Below are 23,780 nucleotides of genomic sequence, written 5' to 3' on the forward strand. Positions count from 1 at the left end.
TTTAAGAAAAGGTATGGTTATGGGGGTCTCTATGTGCAAAATGTTGCATTTATTTTCGCTCAAAGTTGTCGCTTTTACATTGAATTATATAGGGAAACTATTTGGTGTATTATGACCTAAACGCAAAACCAGGCCTAGTCACAAAGGAGCTGTATTTACAGAAAATCATCATTTTTTTAGTGGGATATGACGCGTTTTGGCAAATTTCACGGAATAAATGCGTTTGTTTCGCGAATTTAAGGAGCATCGTGAGTTTTTAAGAAAAAAATACGTTTTCAGAGGAAAATAAGAAAAAAAACGTACAAAAACTCGTCTTGAGCATCTCAAATCGCAACAATTTGTGCTGAAAGAGCTCATGAACACGTTTTAATAGTTGTTTACTTCTTTTTCTACATAGCTTGTAACAATATTCCAGTATTTTGACCGATTGTAACTATTTAGGGTAATCGTTTTGCGCCTGAACGCCCGTTATAAATCAAAGCTCCGAACTCGAAAGTCACATGGCTTATCAGGCGTTATAATAAAATGCATTTTCAAGCATTTCTACGTGAAAGATCGGTCTGAAAATTGGCATGCACATAGAAAATAGGTTTATAAGTATCGAGAAGTGCTTATTTTTCGCGATGTTAACAGTCAACGTTGTCTTATAGGTTACAATACACTAAATGATCGCTTCATGTAGGGCTGTACTCTCTAAAAAAATATCATAGTAGACAGGAAGGCATGTTTGACACTTTTTACCATTATTCGGGTGTTATCTTGCGGAGATAATGGTAGGGCATGAATAGGTGTTCACAACTGAATCCCTGAAATATGATACACTTGAAGACTAAAGTAAACCATTGCAGTAGAAAAGGTTACATTTCACTAAGAAACGGCCGAAAAAAAAAGTTGCAAAAACAGTCGATTTTGATTTGTGTCAAGTTCTTTCTTGCTTTGTACATGACATATCTTTTTTATTGCATAAATCGATTCCGCTTAGAATGGCCTTTAAGAAAAGGTATGGTTATGGGGGTCTCTATGTGCAAAATGTTGCATTTATTTTCGCTCAAAGTTGTCGCTTTTACATTGAATTATATAGGGAAACTATTTGGTGTATTATGACCTTTAATGCAACTCTTTGGAACTATTTTCTTGCCCATTTACGCAGATGGAATCATTCCACGCACTTCACAAATGTAAACAATTGAACATAATTTTTATCGAGTGACGTTAGGAATTGCTTCGACGTGTGTATGCATGTTGGTTTCTTAACATAAAATTTATAATAATCAATTAAGACTGATATAAGATATCATGGTATGAGATGGGTTTCTTTAATGCAGTGAATGCAATGTAACCGTCGTGCAAGAGATTGTTTTAGTATACTGTAACCTCAATGATGAACGCTTGGAATAATCATGACATGAATTAAACACTTTCATAACAATAGCCCGTTCTGAGCCCAACACAGAGGTGAATGTAAAGTAACCGTCGTGCAACAGATTGGGAAAACAACAGGTTTTGCGCATGCGCAGTACGATGTAAACGTGCTCGTGAGAAATGCAGGTCCGATAATCTGGGCCAGAGTCCGCTAATCTGGACCGTATATCAGGGCCGTATTGTCCATGGTCCTTATCGTCCGTATACCGAATGCAAGACCGTATCGTTGTATTAGATCAACGATTTTACCCCACTTTAATGATTATTGCAAATGGCAAATGATTTAGATGCTGAAAGTCTACTCAAAAACCCCGAACAATATTGTCATGATACGCTGAAGTTTCTTTAGCTATAATCTGAGTCGTTTATTATTAAAGTGTTGTTTTACTTGGTGTTCCAAGACGTTCACATGCAGGCGTGCTGTTTATTTTGCAAATGTTCAGACAGAATTTGTTCAAAGAATGTGTCAACATTCACTACTAGGGATGCTTAAAAACATACAGTACACATTTTTTTTTAATCAATATGAGACAGACTCCTACTCCTATAAATTTGAGGTCGATATACATCGACGGGTAGCTTACGTCTAATTATTTGGACTAATAAGATCCAGCGTGGTCAGTTTCCAAAAAGTGCGAGCCAGAAAACGGGCGCCCCCAGAAAACTGGGCCTACCCAAAGAAAGTAGTTGCTGGCCTTTTTTCCATTGCGTATTTGTCAGTGAAAAAATTATAACTAATTTATAAATGTATGTAAGAAATTTAAAACAAATTATGCTGCAGTAAAGGACTAGGTATATGCAAATCTTTCATAAAAGATGAAAATGTATTGCACAATCATTCTAAAAAATTAAAACCTTATATTATGTTTTTGTTGCAGTTGTTTTGTGTTTTTTTTTAAATAAATGGTTATCCAAGGAATGGTAGAAAGTATGTCAACATTCTTCCATCAAGGATAAAACTTTCTTAATACTTATCATAATAATTATTATGATAAATGATTATTAGTATGGTTATGATATTATGCATAAGCCATAATCTGTTAATATCAGTATATTTGACATATTAATGTTATTCTCAGGCCCGTACCCAGGCACTGGGCCCAGGGCCCGGGCCCCCCCAGCTGGCTGTCGAGTTATGATTTTTTAATAATGGGCCTACTGCAAATTTTCTCACATGAAACGGCCCATAGTAGTATTTTCTCTTTGAAATCAAACCTCCTCTACAGTCATACGTTATGTTACATTTCATAATAAAGGTTTTTTAGTTTCAAAGGTTGCTTTTACTTCTTTATTAAGTGTAATACATTTCTGAAATCTAAAGCTTTAAACATGTGTGTGAATTTCACACCAAGGGGTCGTTGATAAAGCATGTCACGCTTTTTTTTACCATTTTTACCTTGGCATGTCACAAACTGTTACAAAATCATGGACCCCCCTCCCCTAAAGTACGTCACAAACTCACACTTTCGAACATGTTTTTAAAATTAATACTTAATTTAAATTTAATCTAAAACTCAATTCACTATTAAACCGTATTAAAATTTCACTTACCAGTAAAAAAACTATCACATTACAGGCTTTTATAACTGTAGGGTTGTTACGATGAGCAGTATGAATATTTATCCACGTGTTAACCACTAATAAAAACGAAATTATAATTTAGATTTTCTTTCAACCCTTTACTAACTAAAATGGAACAGTCCAATTATTTTGTCATTGAAATCTGTGTGGAGGTTGTGCCTATTGAATTAGCCGGCCCAGCCAAGTTGCCTATTAAACATTCGAACAACAGAATCAGGAGATATGCAATTCGTCTTATTTTGACATAAAACTAATTCAAATGTTTCACAAATTTTTGAAAATTATTTTTAAATTCTACTAAAGAAATAATAAATAAATTATACATTTTTTTAAAATAAATGTGTGACATCACACATGGCCTGACCCCCCTCCCCCATGTCACAAACTGTCACTTTCTTACTCACCCTCCCCCTACCTGGAGCGTGACATACTTTATGGACGGCCCATAAGGGTTAAAGCTTTAGACTTCAGAAAGGTGCTGATTTACTTGTTATATATCCATAAATTTATGACACAACAGATGTTTCTATATGCATTAAAATTCACCTTGAACAGTGCCTAATAAAAAAAAATCTATTTGGGAGGGGCAACCCCTCCCGCACACTCCCCGTTAGGGCCCCCCAGTCAACATTTCCTGGGTACGGCCCTGTATTCTAGTGTTATATGTTAAGGAGAGTGTATCAATCTCCATGCAGAGTTATTCCTTGCTCTCACATACACCTCGGCAACGGGCTCTGCAGCTATAAGAACAAGAACCTTGTTCAAACCGAACACACAATCATATTCAAAGCATATTTAATTTGAAATAGGATAGAAAAACATTTAACAATGAAACACCACCACCCATGATTGTAGGGAACCTTTGACCTCTTCATTTATGTCCAATCATTATCTGATCTACATGTAACAGGAAATTCCTTTCTTGAATTATTACCCCCACGCTTTTTGAAAAGCGTGGGGATATTGTGGTAATCTCTGGCGTCTGTCCGTCTGTCTGTCTGTCCTTCCTGGCCACTATCTTCTCATACACTATTAGCACTAGAACCTTGAAACTAACACACATGGTAGCTATGAGCATATAAGCGACCATGCACTATTTGGAATTTTGATCTGACAGTTATGGGGGTTGGGGTGTGGCCGGGTCAGAGATTTTTACTCATTTTTTAGGTAATTGTACTATAATTTCTTCATTTCTACACCGATTGTCTTTAAATTGATTCCTCTCTTATGCCAATACAGTTTATCTCAACAATGCATGGCCCCAGTACCAACTCTGGGGTGCCCCGCTCACATAGGCCACGCCCACCCAAAATTGCCTTTTACTATAATTTTTTCATTTCTACACCGATGCACTTCAAATTGATACTGAACCTCTTTTAAGACAATACAGTCAACCTCAACTATGCATGACCCCATTGCTCCAACCCTGGGGCAACCCGCCCACTAGGCCACGGCCATTCAAAATTGCTTTTTACTATAATTTCTTAATTTCGACTGTCGACGTGTTTGAAACTTTGATTAAAATCTTTCTTCTGCGAGCACACATATCATGTATGTTATCTGAATTTGCTCATTATAGATATATTGACGATCTATTTGTGTTAATTCATGCCAGAAAATAGTTAAAGGGGCCTTTTCACAGATTTTGGCATATTTTGAAGTTTGTCATTAAATGCTTTATATTGATAAATGTAAACATTGGATCTTAAAAGCTCTAGTAAAAAATAAACAATAAAATTAAAAAAAGGAAAAAAAGTAGCCGGTACCAGGGCTCGAACCAGTGACCCCCGGAGTCCTGGAGTAAGTCTGAAGTAAAAATGCATTAGCCCTCTCGGCTATTCCGCCGGGTATACATAGTTGAAGTATTTTATACCTTATATAAGCAATCTTCGTAGTTTCGTAAATTTAAACGACAACAACAGAACTCTCCAAATTATTCAATCGTTTCGCGTTTAATTTTTAGGTTTTCAAATCGTCAAAAGATACATATAATGGCTATATTGGACTATGGTAAATGTTCAGTAATACTGTTTCCTCACAAATATCATAACTAAAACGAAAATTTGCGAATCTGAAACAACTTTTTTCAATTTTGTCAATTTACCAAACCGTGAAAAGTTCCCTTTAAAATAAAAGTGCATAGATGTATGTCTCCTAGTGTACATATTGTAAAGCTTTGATAATGTGTGTAAATATTGAAATACATAAAAGTATATAGAACCTGTCCCACGCAGTTGTCTATCCGTATGGTCGTTCGTTAGTGGGAGACAGTGGACTGAGAGAGACGTTTAAGAGTGTTGAGTGCTTGAGGCTGTCTGTATAAAAGACATAAGGAACACTGATTTTTAATTGGTTTAGTTTATTTTACAAACAATTGTATGAAATGTTCTTTGATTTTGAGAAGTAATGTTACTTTAAATGGTCGAGAGCAATCAAATAATAGTAGATTAGTTATTGCGCTGTATACTAATTGACCTTCGTACCAAAGAGTCTTCGTGCCTGAGGACAATGTACCAATATTACGGAGACTTTGTTCCATAAATGTTGACTGTATGTTCATCTCATGTATATTGGCGATGATCTTTATAAATGAACACATGATAATTAAAATAGTTATTACTATTAGTCTTAAAGATATGTGCTCTTGTTTATTGGCGCCGTCCATATTATGTTACGCTATTTTTTACCATTTTTACCCCCCTCACTCCCCCTCGCCACATACTGTCACAAACCTCGGACCCCCCCCCCCCCCCCCAAATTTTTTTTAATTATTTCATACTTCCGCCAAACAAAATTATATTTTTAATTAACACTTCTTTTTTTCTTAAAATAGAAACAAATGTTTCCAATCAATAGCTTGAGTTTTAATGGATTGAGGTATTCTGCTGTAATTTTGTGTTTAGCTTTAGGTAGCATATGATTTTCAGACATTTCTTGTAAAGTAAAGTTTATTAAATTCAACTAGATTAATGGGTAAACAATTTAAAATCTAGTTTTTTGGTATGGTCACCTTTCTTGTTGAAATGTATAATTTTTCATTTTAAAGTTACGTATGAACTACTACAGACATTTAACATCTCAAATGTCTTTGTGGTCATTGTGTGTATCATGTGTCTGACAGAAAAGTATTTTATACAATCAAAAACAAGAGAACTCAAGGGCTCTTGTTTAACTTTAGTTGCACATCACTCAAAAATAATTACTTCTAGGGGGCTTAAACTTTACAAACATATAAACCAGCCTGTCAACTTGTACTCCATTTTTTTGTTAAGTTTTTCGTAGTGGGAGCACAAGTGTCTGCAACACTTTTTCTAGTTTATAATTTTTTCGTGAGCATTTCTTGAAAACTTAAAAAGGTATCAATTTGTATTTCAGATGTAGGTACATCTAATTTAGGATGTGCAGTACACAAGAACCATAACTTTTGCTTGCTCCACTATTTTAAGAGATATAGCCCTTTGTTAATTTTTGTACTTCAAATTTTTGCAGTGCCATCAGTGGGAGACATATTTCTTTTTATCATTTTGTTTACTTAACAAAAACTTATTAATATTTTTTCTCCGGATTGTGTTGGCTGCAGTCACAACATATTGCGGACCACTTGATTTGGAAGCATACAATTGAACCTGCCAGAAGTTAAATCAGTCTAATATTTTTGCTTCAGGCAATATACATTCCTAATATCCATGCATTTTCAAAGTACATAAATGTCTTTGTTGCAGTGTCTTCTTTATAATAAACATATATGGATATCTGCTTTTGGCACCTGGGACAAATTGCCAAACTTTAGCCAGCAGCAATGTCTGAGGAAAAGCAGGTGTGTATACATTTCTTGTTTTCCATTGAGTAAATGATATTTGTAATATTATTTGTATTTTCATGTATATGTATGTGCAGTATAAATGTACCGGTAGGTTTAAATAATACACTATTGTGATCGCCTTTTGTCCGTCGTGCGTCGTCAACATTTACCATGTTAACACTCTAAAGGTCACATTTATTGTCCAATCTTCATGAAACTTGGTTAGAACATGTGTCTCAATAATATCTTGGAAGAGTTCGAAAATGGTTCCGGTTGGTTGAAAAACATGGCTGCCAGGGGGCGTGGCAGTTTTCCTTATATGGCTTTAGTAAAATCTTGTTAACACTCTAGAAGTCACATTTTTAGTCCAATCTTCATGAAACTTTGTCAGAACATGTGTCCCAATAATATCTTGGACGAGTTCGAAAATGGTTCCGTTTGGTTGAAAAACATGGCTGCCAGGGGGCGTGGCAGTTTTCCTTATATGGCTTTAGTAAAACCTTGTTTACACTCTAGAAGTCACATTTTTAGTCCAATCTTCATGAAACTTTGTCAGAACATGTGTCCCAATAATATCTTGGACGAGTTTGAAAATGGTTCCGGTTGGTTGAAAAACATGGCCGCCAGGGGGCATGGCAGTTTTCCTTATAATGCTTTAGTAAAACCTTGTTAACACTCAAGAAGTCACATTTTTAGTCCAATCTTCATGAAACTTGGTCAAAACATGTGTCCCAATAATATCTTGGACGAGTTTGAAAATGGTTCCAGTTGAATGAAAAACATGGCCGCCATGGGGCGGGGCAGTTTTCCTTATATGGCTTTACTGTATGGTAAAACAGTACATGGCCGCCATGGGGCGGGGCAGTTTTCCTTATATGGCTTTACTGTATGGTAAAACCTTGTTAACACTCTAGAAGTCACATTTGTGGTCCAATGCTCATGAAACTTAGTCAGAATATTTGAACTAATAATATCTGGGCTAAGTTAAAAAATGGTTGAGATCCGTTAAAAAACATGGCCGCAAGGGGGCGTGGCATTTTTCCTTAAATGGCTATTTACTACAAAACATTTTTAACACTCTAGAAGTCACATTTATTATCCAATCTTTATGAAACTGGATCAGAACATTTGTTCTAACATTAGCTCGAGTGAGTTTGAAAATGGTTATGGTTCTTTGAAAAACATGGCCGCCAGGGGGGGGGGGGCAGTTGTCCTTATATGGCTTTAGTGAAAACTTGTTGACACTATATTAGCCACATTTATTGGCCAATCTTCATGAAACTTGGTCAGAACATTTGTCCCAATGAAATTTTGCCAGAGATTGAAGCTGGGTCATATGAGCTCAAAAACTAGGTCACAAGGTAAAATATAAAAAAAACATGTTAAAATTCACTTTTTTGGTCCAAAATAATCTTCATGAATCAGCTTGCATTTTTTTCAGAATAGTCTAGTTCCTTTGGCTTTCAGGTGAGCGCCTTAGGGCCTGATGGCCCTCTTGTCATGAAATAGTTTGTTAAACTTTGTTTTGTGATGTGTTATTAATCAATTTTACTATCTGGAAATCTTCGTTGTAGTCACTTTGAAAAAAAGTAACATCACAAATATATTTTATGTCATGAAAATGATATAGTAAGTATTGTCAAACAAGACTTAATTAGTGAGCCCATATAACAATATTGCAAGCCCTTACAGGAGGATATAGCCTTGATTGGGGCCAAATCTGAATCTGTGACGGAGGAGTCAGAGAGAGAAAGTGTACATATGGCCACTATACCAGGTATATAACAACATGTATATCAGTATGAGGTTTGTCATAGGTAATGTTTATTAAATAATTAAATATACAAACATGCATAAACATTGATTAGTTGTCCCTTGTTTCAAAATTGTTATGAAAGGAAAGACAATGACCTTATATGAACACTAGTGGGTTGTGTTACTATAGTTAATAGAGCTTTAGTTGATCCTTGTAAAAGTGAAGCAAAAGTAAAAATAATGAGCAAACTTAAAAGTTTGCCAGCATGGCTTACACAAATCAGGAAACAAAATAAATACAATAATGGAATTCATCTTATTTATTACTGTTAAATTTGCACCCTTTGACAGTTTGTGAATTTATAAAAATAGGTCTCTAAAATAAGTCTTGTTGTAAAGTTCAATTAAGTGTTTATTTGTCAGTCTGATTCAGGAGATTTGTCACCTTGTTATGCACAACACATTTTGCAAAATCAGTGGACAGAATTGTCCATCCCTTGGACGTGTTCTCAAGCACAACCTTGATATCTTTATTTCAGAGAAGGAGTCCCCTGAAAAAGATATAAGTCTAGCAGGTTCTGTTGGTCAAGAATATGCAACCTCTGTGGCAGGTGCCAAAGATTCCCCTTCACTCTCAATGACAGCACAGAGACGTAGGCGATTTGTTCGCCTTGATACCACAATAGATAGGAATTCACCTGAGAATTCACCCACCTCCTCAATGAGTCAGTCTGTATTCGGAGGACTTTTTAATGTTGACCCCAAAGATGATGGCTTTCACCAGATAGGACGCACTGTTATAAATCCCCTTGGGTTCCACTCTTCTCATACTCAGTTCACCCAGCCAATAAATAGCTCCAAATCGATAAAGACTGGAAGATTTTTTGTGAGCCCTGCACAAAGTATTCAAATGCCATTGTCCAAACGCACGCCAACAAATAGTGAGAGTAGTGCCGCCCCGTCGACAGCACTGCCAGAGGGGCGAGATGAACGGGAACCATCCATGCTGTTTGCCATGTCAGATATCTCACTGGTAAGGAACCAGGAGCAGGTGTCAGAAAGACAGGACGAGACCTTAATCAAGGAACTGGAGCAGCAGCCTCTCATTGACAACTTCATGGAAGTCATACGTAAGTAGGAAATACAAAAAAGTATGTGTCCTTAACCCTTTACCACTTAGATACGCTAATTGACGCTTTTTGGTCTCTTTTAAGTCTTAATTTCCAATCCTAAGATACTGAAAAGAAGCAAACAACATATAACCTGAACAGACTGCGAGTTGCCAGCAGTCTGTTCTAGTTTTATGATGGTTGCAAATAGCCATTTTTACTTTGCATCTGAAGGGATATGGTTAATTAAATTAAATTTATAAATCTATGGTAAAGCTTGCAAATATATGTTCATAAGTCACTGCCATCTGTCAAATACACCGTAGCAATCTCATGTTTTCTTAAATAATTAAACTTACATTTATATTGTGATTCTCTGAAAATTTTTAAACCAGCAGGCTGGCTTGTTTGTTAGAGGGCTGGACTACACATCTGAGTATTGCAGGTTTGATAACAAGCCAAACTTAACTTTTAGGAATATTGGTCATGAAATCCTTTCTTATCCATTCTTCTACAAAACTGATTTAAGTAGGGCAGTTATAAGTTAATGGCATACGTTTTGCACTTAGAACTCATAAACCAGTTAAACCAGGACAAAACCTAGTTTGTTAACTGACCGCTATGATATGACTAAAATATAGTAAAAACTGGCGTGCAATGAAACCCCCCAACACACAATAAATGTTAAAGTTTTGTAAATTCATGTTTAGCAGTCACTTTCATCTGTCAAACTTGCAAAACTTCAACATTAATTTGATGTTTGCGTCATTGTTCTACCATATACCATGTTCATTTCATTGTTTTATTGTTTGAGTCCAATATTTGATAGCGCTGAATCCAGCTGATGAGAATGAACAACAGGGCTTTAATTTGGATCAATTTATAAGGGAGGTAGATGAAAACCAGACAACCGTGCATTCTCACTTCTCTGTGAACACGCAGGATAGCGCAATCTATGAGCACGCACCCTTGCAGTGTGGCAATATACGCTTTGTCAAGGAGTCCAATGAGCTGCCTTATGAAGTGAGTACAGAGGCAAAACTTTACCCTTGCCCACTCAGAAGCAAAGTGGAAATGACTGCATGCAACCATCATAAAACCAGAACAGTATGTGAGTAACGCACAGGCCGTTCAGGTTTTATGCTGTTTGCTGCATATCAGTATTTTAGGGTAGGAATTGGAGCCTTTCAAACTTAAATCTGTTAAGAATAGTCTTAAATTTAAGTTGATTTTCCATAGTGGTAAAAATGCATAGCTGATTTGTGTAGAGTTTATATCTGAATATCTTATAAGTATAAGCTTGTCAGTTGCATACTTTTTCATTGTTCTTGTTGTAAAATGAGAGATATTGTTTGGTTGTCTTACATAAGCATGGTGTTGCAAGCAAAACAAAGGAGAGGATGAGTGTCAATAAACTGTAGTTCAGATTTTAATGTTAATACTTCTTTAGGATGGGGTTATAATGTAGTCACTTTGTTGGTTTTTCGGTTTGTGGCTCCACATGAAATTTAATTTTGGAGCAATCTTCTTCCATATTTCAGAAGAGATTAAATTGAAACTTGAAATATGTCACAATTATTTGAAGATGTGCTTGACACTTTTATTCATAGTGATCCAAACATTCTCAAATATTTTGCCCTTAAACGTGTTGAAAGAGCTATAGTTGCCCTGTGTATTTGCAGCCTAAGAAGCACTACATGTGTGTTGGTAGCGACACGAACATGCAGGACGTGACCGACTTCATGTCCAAGTACTGGGGCATGAGAAACCCGAAAATTGTTCTGTCTGTGATCTCAGCTGAGGAGCAGTACAAACCATGGAGGAGTCAGAGGCTCAATGATGACTTCCAGAAAGGCATCATCAAGGTACCACCACTTATTTCAAGTATATTGGGTACATCAGCATCATCAAGGTACCACCACTTATTTCAAGTATATTGGGTACATCAGCATCATTAAGGTATCACAGCTTCTTTCAAGTATATTGGGTACATCGGCATCATCAAGGTACCACCACTTATTTCAAGTATATTGGGTACATCAGCATCATCAAGGTACCACCACTTATTTCAAGTATATTGGGTACATCGGCGTCATCAAGGTAGCACAGCTTCTTTCAAGTATATTGAGTACACTTGCATCATCAAGGAAGCACCGCTTATTTCAAGTATATTGGGTACATTTAAATTAGCTGCAGTTTAATTGTGTAATACTGGGTCAAAAACTAGGTCACAAATTCAAATTAAACAAAAAGCTTGTGAAATATCTAGAGTCCACATTTATTGCCCAATCTCCATGTAACTAAGTCAGATCATTTGTCCCAATGATATTTCTGCCAAGTTCAGAACTAGGTCGTCTGGCGTCAAAAACTAGGTAACTCATTTAAATAAAACTAGTTTGTGAAAAGGCCACATTTATTGCCTAATTGTCATGAAATTTGGTCAGAACATTTTGTCCAAATAATATCTCAACCAAGTTCGAAACTGGGTCACGTGGGGTCGAAAACTAGTTCACCAATTAAAACAAAAATTAAAAGCTTGTGAATACTAGAGGCCACATTTACCGCTGATTAATCATGATAATTGCTGAGAACATTTGTCCCATTGATATATTTAAAGAGTTTGAACTGAGGTCATGTGGGGTAAAAAACTTTGTCAGTGGGTCAAATTATAAAATGCTTATAAAAACAAGAAGTCACTTGATAGGGTTCCTGTCCATAAAAAAAAACATGGCAGCCATGAGGTGCAGCAGTTTTCCTTATGTGAAACCATTTCAACACTCACTCACATTTTTTCCCAACAATCCTGAATCTTGCTCAGAATATCGATTTTTTAAAATATATTTTCTTGGCTTAGCTTAAAAATGATTGTGTTTTGTTAAGTCTGAGATGTTTTCATTTTTATGTATAAGTTTATTGTTTAATCTTGTTGACACTACCTGCTTAGTTCCTTGGTGTTTCATGTGCAAGACTTAGGTCCTTTCGCCGTGTTTTAATGAAACAAATGGTTTTCTGTTGAATATGTACTTCTGCTATATGGAAATTATCCTGTGATTTGATCAATGTCTAGATCTGTATTGTGGCCTTGATTAAAGATATTTTATATGATATTTGTTTTGCTAAAAGTGTTTGTTGCATGTACTTATTACACAAAATTTTGACATTTTCAGGCTGCAAACACAACTGACATTTGGATCATCACAACTGGCATTGATGCGGGGATACCCAAGGTGATAGGAGAGGCAATAAAGGAGTACAACATAAAGCTACAGAACTCTCGTCTAATATACAACCAGCTGTTGACTAGCTCGGAGTTGCGCCAGCGCAGACCAAAGGTCATAGGGATAGTGCCCAAGGATCTCGTGCAGTACGGAGTCTACCTGGATGGAACGGTAGGTGTTGGATGTTGTTATGTCTTATAGATATCCTTTTTGTGTGTAAAATTATTATGAAATGCCAAAGTCTTCTGTAGCACATATGATTACTATTCTTAGCTTTCTCTTGAGCAGTTCATTTATGGTTGAGCCAGGGCAGGACTTGATAATAGCCCCTGCAAGATGAATATTACTCGAGGACCATTTTGGACTTTACAGGGCTATTAAGCAGCCCTAATATTGCTCACAAATCGATTGACATGTTTATTACATACGTTTTTTGTATATGTATATCATTTTTATTTGTTGGAATGTTTTCAATCTCTTTTTGTTCCCTATCAATTTAATTAGCAAAGGGAAGCTATTCTTGTCTGTGTGCCAGTCTATGTTGATTTAATGTCATAACACATAATTTGTTCCAAGATTCTAGGATTAGAAAGTTAGTGACAGATCAACAGCATAGTTAAGTCATTATTCTGACTCAACTTTGAGTTTTTTTCTCAATTATTGTGATGACATTGACCAACCTGCTCAATTTAATGTTGACATACTTTTTAGCTCACCTGATTGCTCAGGTGAGCTTTTGTGACCGGTCTTTGTCCGTCGTCCGTCCATCGTCCGTCTGTCCACATTTGTTCGTAAACACTCTAGAGGCCACATTTAATGTCCGATCTTCATGAAACTTGGTCAGAAGATTTGTCCCAATGAAATCTCAGTCGAGTTCGAAACTTGGTCGTGCCGGTGTAGCGGTCCATTTTTTCCCCCGGCCAGTTTTTCCCCGGGGAAAAATTGGCCTCGGCCATTTTTTCCCCGGGGAAAGATTGGCCTAGGCCGTTTTTTCCCCCAGGGAAAAAATGGCCCAGGCCAATCTTTCCCCCCCTTGGCCAAATTTTCCCCCTACTTAAAGAATTAATTGCAACATGACTCTTGGCACTTTTTTCGCCCCTCGGCCAATCTTTCCCCTCTCCCTTCCTAAGAATTAATACATGTAGCAACATGATTCTTAATTTTTTTTCTTCCCTTCGCCAATTTCCCCCTCCCCCTACTTAAAGAATTAATAGCAACATGACTCTTGGCCATTTTTCTCCCCTCGGCCAATTCCCCCCTCGCCCCCCAAAGTAATTGTCAAAAGATAAAATTAAGTGTAAAAGTGGTCTTTGGAACAAAACCAAATGGTAGGGGTGAAAAACTGGCCAAGGGGGAAAAATGGCCTAAAAGTGAATGAACAAGAGGGTCCTGTATCGCTCACCTGAAACTCCTTCTAGATTGCAAACAAACATTTTGTATGATTTGACTTAGTTGTAACCTAGCTTTTGCCTGCACATGACCAACTTCCAAACTCAGGTAATGATTTGATAGAGATGGACATTGTGATCCATTTTCATGAAGATCAGGAAGAAAATATGACATCTAGAGAGTTAACGAAAGTTTTCTATAATTTGACCTAATTACCTAGTTTTTGACTACCTATCACCTACATTCAAACTCAACCTATATTTCATTGAGATGAAGGTTCTGACCAATTTTCATGAAGATTGGTATGAAAAGTGACCTCTGGAGTGTTAACTAACCGTTTCTGTGATTTGGTCTGGTGACCTAGTTTTGGAACACACATGACCCACTTTCCCTAACTTAACCTAGATTTCATTGAGATGAACATTCTTACCAATTTTCAGGGGGGGGGGGGGGGGGGGAATTTGCAGAAAGGTGAAGAAAAAATGTAAAATAGAAGTAAAATAAAAGATAAGGGGGTTGAGGCAGTTTAAGCAACTCTCAATCAAATTCTGTTGTTAAAACTACTTTTATATGTTAAGGGGGAAAAACTTGCCATGGGGGGAAAAACTGTCTGAAAAGTGAAGAATAAATGTAAAAGATAAGTAAGATAAAAGATAAAGGGGTGGAGGCAGTTTTAGCAACCCTCGATCAAATTCTGTTGTTAAAACTACTTGTACATGGTAGGGGGGAAAACTGGCCAGGGGAGAACAACTGGAAGAAAAGTGAAATATAAATGTAAAAGATAAGTAAAATAAAAGATAAGGGTGTGGAGGCAGTTTTAGCAACTCTCAATCAAACTCTGATATTAAAACTAGTTTTACATGTTAGGGGGGAAAAACTGGCCAGGGGGGAAAAACTGGACGAAAGGTGTAGACGGAAAGATATATTAAATGAAAAATCAGGGGGGGAAGAATTGGACTAGGGGGGGAAGAATTGGCCTAGGCCACTTTTTCCCCGGGGAAAAAATGGACAAGTCCCTTTTTTCCCCGGGGAAAAAGTGGCCAGGGGGGAAAAAATGGCCTGTTACACCGGGTCAAAAACTAGGTCACTAGGTAAAAAAAAGAAAAAACTTGTAAACACTGTAGAAGTCACATGTCGTGCCCAATCTTCATGTAACTTTGTCTAAATGTTTGTCTTAATGATATATGTTGTTTGAGTTCAAAAGTGGTTCCGGTCTGTTGAAAAACATGGCCGCCAGTGGGCGGGGCAGTTTTCCTTATTTGGCTATAGAGAAACCTTGTAAACACTCTGGAAGTCACAATTTTTGCCCAATCATCATGAAAGTTGGTCAAAACATTGGTTTTATTGATTTCTCAGATGCGTTTGAAAATGATCCAGATCGGTGAAAAAACATGGCCACCAGTGATTGGGGAATTTTTCTCTATATGTATATAGTGAAAACATGTGAACACTCTAGAAGTCACATTTTTGGCCCAATTTTCATGAAATTTTGTCAGAACTTTTGTTTCCTAGATATGTGAGTTAAGTTCGAAAATGGTTCTGGTCCGTTGAAAAACATGGTTGCCAGGGGGACGGGGCAGTTTTCCTTATATTTATATAGTTAAAAGGCTTGTAAACAATCATGAATTAAGGTCATGTAACATGCGAGACAACTCTTCTAAATATTGCATTTAAGTTCACAGTAGTTACTCCTCTTTGACTATTAATGTTTTCATAATAATACAGTGTAGTTGTGTGTATAATTTATGTGTTAATTGTTATTAGAGGTTGGAGTTTTTTTTTGTGACCAGTCTTTGTCCGTCGTCCGTCCACATTTGTTCGTAAACACTCTAGAGGCCACATTTATTGTGCGATCTTCATGAAACTTAGTCAGAAGATTTGTCCCAATGATATCTCGATCGAGTTCGAAACTGGTTCATGTTGGGTTAAAAACTAGGTCACTAGGTAAAAAAAAAAAGAAAAAGCTTGTAAATACTGTAGAAGTCACATTTAATGCCCAATCTTCATGTACATTTGTCTAAATGTCTGTCTTAATGATATATGTTGGTTGAGTTCAAAAGTGGTTCCGGTCTGTTGAAAAACATGGCCGCCAGTGGGCGGGGCAGTTTTCCTAATATGGCTATAGAGATACCTTGTAAACTCTCTAGAAGTCATAATTTTGGCCCAATCATCATAAAATGTAATCAAAACATTGGTTTTATTGATATGTCGGACAAGTTCGAAAATGGTCCAGATCGGTGAAAAAACATGGCCACTAGTGGGTGGGGCATTTTTCTCTATATGTATATTGTGAAAACATGTGAACACTCTAGAAGTCACATTTTTTGCCCAATTTTCATGAAATTTGGTCAGAACATTTGTTTCCTTGATACGAGAGTTATGTTGGAAAATGGTTCTGGTCAGTTGAATAACATGGCTGCCGGGGGGGGGGGGGGGGCAGTTTTCTTATATTCATATAGTAAAAAAAAGCTTGTGAACACTCTAGAAGTCACATTTTTTTCCCAATCATCATGAAACTTGGTGAAAAGATTGGTTTTATATATATCTCAGATGAGTTTGCAAATGGTCCCGATGGGTCAATAAACATGGCTGCCCGGGGGTGGGGCAGTTTTCCTTATGTGACTATAGAGAGAAACCTTGTGATCGAACACTATAGAAGTTACATATTTTGCCTAATCATCGTGAAACTTAGTCAATACATTGGTTTTATTAATTTCTTGGACCAGTTGGAAAATGGCTCAGATCGATGAAACACACTTTTTAGCTCACCTGCTTGCTCAGGTGAGGTTTTAGGATTGGTCTTTGTCCGCTGTCCGTCCATCAACATTTGGTTAGTAAACACTCTAGCATTCACATTTCTCAAGCATTCTTTATCAAAGTTGCTGAAAGATCTCAGTCAAGTTTGATGATGAGCAAAATCACATAATTAATGCTGTAATTATTGCCCTTAGATTGTCCAAATTTTCATTATATTATACAAAATCCTTGTAAGCAAAGTTTTATGTTTGGTAAGGGGGGTCAACTCAAAATATAGGTCACCATTTCAAATCTTACAAAAACAAAAACACTCCATATGCCAGAGTTTTGGTTCACTAATGATGGAACTTGACCAGGATGTTTGTCTGGTCAATATCTAGGTCAAGTTTGACATTAGGTAAAGATTGAATGAACCGATTCCTATCAGGTGAGCGAAATAGGGCCATCTTGGTCCTCTTGTTTTGAAGTATTGAGTGCTCAGGTGAGTGGAAACTCAAATCTCAACTTCTATGTTGATCTGAAAAATTGAGAATGTTCATGATGTTGGTCCCAGTTTGTTGTTGAGGCTTACATGACACAGATTGCAAGCTTCGTTGTGTCTGCACAGGAAGGTGTTCAGATTCGCAATATCGGTCAGAAGCCCAGCGCCAATATATATGAGCTAAATCCTGACCACACGTACTTCATCATCGCAGACGAGGAGAATCAGGATGCCAGACTCACTAGCCTGCGCTGTGCCATTGAGAATCAGTTCAGAAACAAGTCTGCGTGCAGGAGACACACCGTTCAGAGGCTCATGAGCTTAGGTTTGGGCATGTGTAATGATGCATGGATGCAAGCTTTGTCGTATGAGCCAAGTTCTGGGAAAACAGGGCTAAATGCATGTGTGTAGAGTGTCATCCCAGATTAGCTTGTGCAGTCATTTTAGGCTTATCAAGGACGACATGTTCCATTTTCATGGAATTTTTTGTTTGAAAAAAGTCTCTTCAAACTGAAATTCCAGGTAAAGAGAAAGTGTCGTCCTTGATTAGCCTGTGTTGACTGCACATGCTAAACTGGAACACTTTACGCACATTAACCCGTTCATGCCTAGCGTCCTGAAAAAAAGACATTGCAAACAGCGTAAACCCAGATGAGACGCAGCATGATGCGGCGTCTCATCTGGGTCTACGCTGTTTGCTTAAATGAATTTCTGTAAGAATTGTTCTAAATATAGAAATAAATATACTATACATCCCTAATTATCCCCACGCTTTTTGAAAAAAAGGTGGGGATATTGTGGTTATCTCCGCCGTCCGTCCGTCCGTCTGTCTGTCTGTCCGTCCGTCCTGGCCACTATCTCCTCCTACACTAAAAGCACTAGAACCTTGAAACTTACACACATGGTAGCTATGAGCATATGTGCGACCCTGCACTATTTGGAATTTTGATCTGACCCCTGGGTCAAAAGTAATAGCGGTTGGGGTGGGGCCGCGTCAGAAATTATCACTCATTTTTTTAGGTTATTTTACATTTACTTCTTTATTTCTACACCGATTAACTTCAAATTGATACTGGACCTCTCTTATGACAATACGGTCAATCTCAACCATGCATGGCCCCATTCCCAACCCTGGGGCGCCCCGCCCACATAGGCCACACCCACCAAAAATTTCCATTTACTATAATTTTTTCATTTCTACACGGATTCACTTCAAATTGATACTGAACTTTTGTTATGACATTAGGGTCAATCTCAACTATGCATGGCTCCAATCCCAACCCTGGGGCGCCCGCCCACATAGGCCACACCCACCAAAAAATTCCATTTACTATATTTTTTTCATTTCTACACGGATTCACTTCAAATTGATACTGAACTTCTCTTATGACATTAGGGTCAATCTCAACTATGCATGGCCCCATAACCAACCCTGGGGCCCCGCCCACATAGACCACACCCGCCCAAAATTGCCTTTACTATAATTTCTTCATTTCTACACCGATTCACTTCAAATTGATACTGAACTTCTCTTATGACAATACGGTCAATCTCAACTATGCATGGCACAATTACCAACCCTGGGGCGCCCTGCCCACATATGTCACACCCACCCAAAATTGCCTTTTACTATAACTTCTTCATTTCTACACCAATTCACTTCTAATTGATGATGAACTTCTCTTATGACAATACGGTCAATCTCAGCTATGCATGGCCCCATTACCAACCCTGGGGCACACCTAGGTCAAACATTCGGCGTGGGGATACGCGTCGGCCTCTGCCGCGCCATTTCTAGTTTTGGAAATAAATTGATCCAACTTAGAAGGGTGGGAGAGTCCACTAGGCATAAATGGGTTAATTCCCTTTTTTTTCCAGAGGAAGGCTCATATAAACTCTTTAAACAAAGATAGTCACTGTTTCTAAAATGTATGTGATAGTAATAAAATGTGTGTATGTAATATAATAATGATCTTTAATATACCTGTCGTTTTAAAACATGGTTATACTGTTTGTCTGTCTGAATGGATCTGAAACATTGGATAACTTTGTTTGGTCATAGATACCAAACAAGAGAATAGATGAAAAAAAAGAATGCATATTTTTTTGTTCCGGATGTTCCATAAAAAATATGGTTGTTATCACACATGGTTGTTATCACACAAGTGTGAGCACATTTGCCATGGTGTTCAGGTTCAGATTCCGAGCAGGCATGCTCCCAGGAGGAGACTGGGCTGCCAGAAAACCAGGAGAACTTCATTCCCGTGGTGGGTCTACTGGTGCAGGGGGCGCCTAGCAACGTGGATCATATCCTGTACTACCTGCAGAACAAGATGCCCATCGTTGTGCTTAAGGGCAGTGGTGGGATAGCCGACATCATTGGGTATGCATACGAGGAACTGCAGGAGAAGTGAGTATTCATGGAACTGAATCATGCTATAAAATAATTTGAGCCACAATCTCAACAAATGAGGGTTAATGCATGTGCTAAAGTGTTGGCCTAGATTAGCCTGGGCTGTCTGCACAGGATAGTCAGGGTCATCATTTTTCACTTTTATTTAATTTTTCATCTACAGGAAGTCTCTTTATGGCGAAAATCCATTTTAGGAGTAAAGTGTTTTCCCTGAAAAGCCTGTGTAGCCTCGACAGTCTAATCTAGGACGACACATTTAGCACATGCATTAAGACCCATTTTCCCAGGGTTGGCTCAACGTATCTTCAAAGGTTTAGAGAGTTTATTTTGATAATATAGTGACAATTGCAGTGAAAGGGATGGATGGTTATTTACAGAAGACTAGCTTTTTTTTACTGGACCTTAAACATGCTGACAAAAGTACATAATCAGAAGTTACCATCAGTTCTTGTTTGTAACCAATCAGTGTTTGTTACCAGTCCTTGTTTGTCTACAACTCCCTACAAATAACACGTCTGTGTTCATCATCAGGGCAGAGTCAGATCCTGACTATGAAGAAAACTTCCTGAAGCCAGAACTTATCAAGATGATCATCCGGGCGTTTGGATCCAACTTTTATAACAATGATCTTGCCAAGTTTACGCTCCGAGACAAAATTATCCAGTGTGTGAAATCAGCAAATGAGGTACAAATGGTTCTGTTGTCATTTGGCAGCCTGGTGTATCTTCATTCTTTTCTAAGATCTGTTGACATTGTCTTGTAGCATACAACATTTTTGGAGATTATCACACAAACAAAGTTAAGGGGAATACCTAGGAATTAGCTTTTATGTCCATGGTTTTTATACTGTCCTGAGAGTAACTCAAGTGCACTCTAGAATTTTGCAAATGTCCTTTTTTCAGGACACTAGGCATGAACGGGTTAATGTGCGTAAAGTGTTCCAGATTAGCATGTGCAGTCCACACAGGCTAATCAAGGACGACACTTTCTCTTTACCTGGAATTACAGTTTGAAGAGACTTTTTTCAAACAAAAAAATTCCATTAAAATGGAACATGTCGTCCTTGATAAGCCTAAAATGACTGCACAAGCTAATCTGGGATGACACTCTACACACATGCATTTAGCCCTGTTACATGTGTGTATCCTGCTCATAACTTTGTTGCTCACGATTTTAAAATAAATGGGCACCATCCATCATAAAGTTGCTTTGAACAACTATATCGCTGGCTTCAAGGTCAAGATTACAGTGGACAATGGAAGTTTATGAATATTCCTTATAAGTATATAGTAATATTTGTGTGTCTGGTCCATAGTTTTGATGTGCGTGATGGGATTTCAAAATAAATTTACACAAATAATAATATAATATCTAAGTGATGTGTCAAGGAAACGATTAGTTACTTGATTCAAGGTCAAGGCTACAGACGACCCTTGAAATTTGTTCATAGTTCTTCTATGGTAAAAATTTATTGTTGATGTTCATGTGCCTGTCGCTCATATTTCTTTTGTGAGCATCCAATATGGTAAATATTGGATAGTCATTTGGTACTTATTAGTTTAAACCTATTTATTTTAGCTCGATTGCATCGAAAGCCTATGGCTTATATAAACGCTCTCGAGTTCATTTCCTGGGCCTAGAACCAGTACTTGGTGTCTTTGGGGGAGATTTAAAGAATGCTCCCATGTTGGGGATCGAACCGGTGACCTCCCGGTCGCTAGGCGGACACCATATCCATTACACCACGGCGACCTTTGATAGTTATTGAATTTGAATTAATGATTTGTTACTCACTTGTATCAGGTAAATATCAGCAGAGTAATATGATATAAACCAAGTTTAACCCATTTATGCCTAGTGGACTCTCCTATCCTTCTTAATTGGATCAATTTATTTCCAAAATTAGGGGTGTCAAGTATATTTATGTCTATATTTAGAATATTTAATAAAGAAATTCATTTAAGCAAACAGTGCAGACCCAGATGAGACGCCGCATTATGCGGCGTCTCATCTGGGTCTATGCTGTTTGCAATGTCCTTTTTTCATGACGCTAGGCATAAATGGGTTAATAGTCTGCCACTACCTTAATTAACTTTGATGCTTTTGTCCAGCATTTGTCGTCTGCACCAAGTTCAAACATGTCTGGCCTACCTGTAACATTCCTAAATGTAATTATGGTGCCTGAAACTGAGCAGAGTGATTCATGGCCATGGTATCCCTCTTGTGTGTGAAAATGTAACCCCTGTGCAGAGTGCCAGTTGTTGGCCTGTGCAGAGTGCCAGTTGTTGGCAGTTTGACTACATGCTGTTGGTTTTTATTTCAGGGAGAAGGGGACAGCACATACATCACCGTGGTGAACATTAAAGGCTGGGGCTCCAGCATGAAGGATCTTGACAAGTACATACTCATGGCCCTCTTCAGATGTATGTGCACAGGCATTTCATGCATTATGCGCTAAAATCAATATTATATAATACATACATATAATTTTCCATTTGTGTAGAAAATAGCTTTCAGCCATTACATCAATATTTTAAGTAATGGTACCAAGTTATATGTCACATCATTACGATCATACTTAGATATAATAGCAATTCAGTTAGTAATTTTAGCGTTCAAGTGGATGTTTAATTCTCTAAAAATGTAATATTAAAATGTTTTGTTGTTTTAAAATGTATTTTTTTATGGCCATTTAAATGTGACATTTTATAGGAACACCTGCTGTAGGTGGCATGCAGGTATTCAGGAGAAAAATGATTGCTTAATATTTCACAAAAGTTAAATCAGATCATCATGAAACTTGGTGATAATCTTTGTTGGCATTATATGTAAGTCTAGTTTTATAAGCAGCCAGATTGCATGTCAGAATAATGGCCCTAAAAATGTAAACAATGGTGTCTACTGTCAATAAAAAGTAATCTTTAGATGTACATTTAGTAAGTTTGAAAAGAGACCAAGCTCGAGATTGAATTAGGGTCTCATATGGTCAAGATTTAGGTAACTTACTTAAAATACAAGAATGATTTCCTCTCAATAGAGATAGTGTGGATTGAGGTATTGGATTCAAATTTTGTGAGAAGTGAACTTACCTTGTGACCTTGCTTGGGATTGTATTTTGGGGCTGGTTGGGTCAAGGTCACTGTTACTAAAATAGAAAAATGGTTTCCTCTCAATAATTTTTATTGGAACAAGATTTTACGTAGAGATTGTGTGTGCAGGTAGTTTTCCTGTAGACCTAGCCTGTGATTGCAATTCTAACCAGTCGGGCTAAGGTCAAGGTCACTTTTACTAAAAATAGAAAAACGTTTCTGCTCAATAAGTTGAGTTTGATGGAGGTATTGTGCTTACACATGTAGGTAGGTTTTTATTAAATTAGATAAATATGTTTAACACTGAAGATCTGCTTTCATGGGCATTTTCATTTTTTTCTTGTTGTCTCCATTATTTTCTGTGCCATCATTTGTTTTACAACAAATGAATACATCCTTCACAGTTCAATGTTACCCAGACCTTTAAATGAATGTATTTTGTGACATATTGGCCCATTTGTTTGCAAATTAGTATCCTTTGGTTATTTACCACATATTTTGTCAAGTGTATGTAGCTTTCCAACGGAGGAAGTGACCAGATCTCATTAAGCTTATTTATATGAAATGAAGTACCGGTATTTCTTGCGAATTTCATTAAAAAATATATCATTTGTGTGAGATTTGCTTGTACTTTCAATTAGGCCCTTTAGTTTATTCTGCATTTCAGCGGATTCCCATCATTAAGATCACACCTTGAAATCCACACAAGCCTATTAGCATATATGCAATGAAGGCTGATGGGCTTATTAATGTTCTAGTGAAAA

The 23,780-nt window shown here is 37.3% G+C and overlaps 1 protein-coding gene across 5 annotated transcripts in view; it reads left to right on the plus strand.

Annotated features, from left to right (window-relative positions):
* The first annotated feature begins 6,724 nt into the window (after positions 1-6,724).
* LOC127881423 (transient receptor potential cation channel subfamily M member-like 2) overlaps positions 6,725-23,780 on the plus strand; it is a 74,047-nt gene continuing 56,991 nt past the window's right edge. For all 5 annotated transcript variants that reach the window (XM_052429298.1, XM_052429299.1, XM_052429300.1 and 2 more), the window contains exons 1-10: positions 6,725-6,820; positions 8,498-8,582; positions 9,100-9,690; positions 10,499-10,692; positions 11,352-11,534; positions 12,837-13,058; positions 17,641-17,839; positions 19,708-19,924; positions 20,459-20,612; positions 22,251-22,350. In XM_052429298.1, the coding sequence (XP_052285258.1) occupies positions 6,803-6,820; positions 8,498-8,582; positions 9,100-9,690; positions 10,499-10,692; positions 11,352-11,534; positions 12,837-13,058; positions 17,641-17,839; positions 19,708-19,924; positions 20,459-20,612; positions 22,251-22,350 (1,963 nt within the window). In that variant the 5' untranslated portion in view covers positions 6,725-6,802. The remainder of the gene's footprint in view (positions 6,821-8,497; positions 8,583-9,099; positions 9,691-10,498; positions 10,693-11,351; positions 11,535-12,836; positions 13,059-17,640; positions 17,840-19,707; positions 19,925-20,458; positions 20,613-22,250; positions 22,351-23,780) is intronic.

The sequence above is a fragment of the Dreissena polymorpha genome, chromosome 5 (genome assembly GCF_020536995.1).
Source record: "Dreissena polymorpha isolate Duluth1 chromosome 5, UMN_Dpol_1.0, whole genome shotgun sequence".
Taxonomy (NCBI): domain Eukaryota; kingdom Metazoa; phylum Mollusca; class Bivalvia; order Myida; family Dreissenidae; genus Dreissena; species Dreissena polymorpha.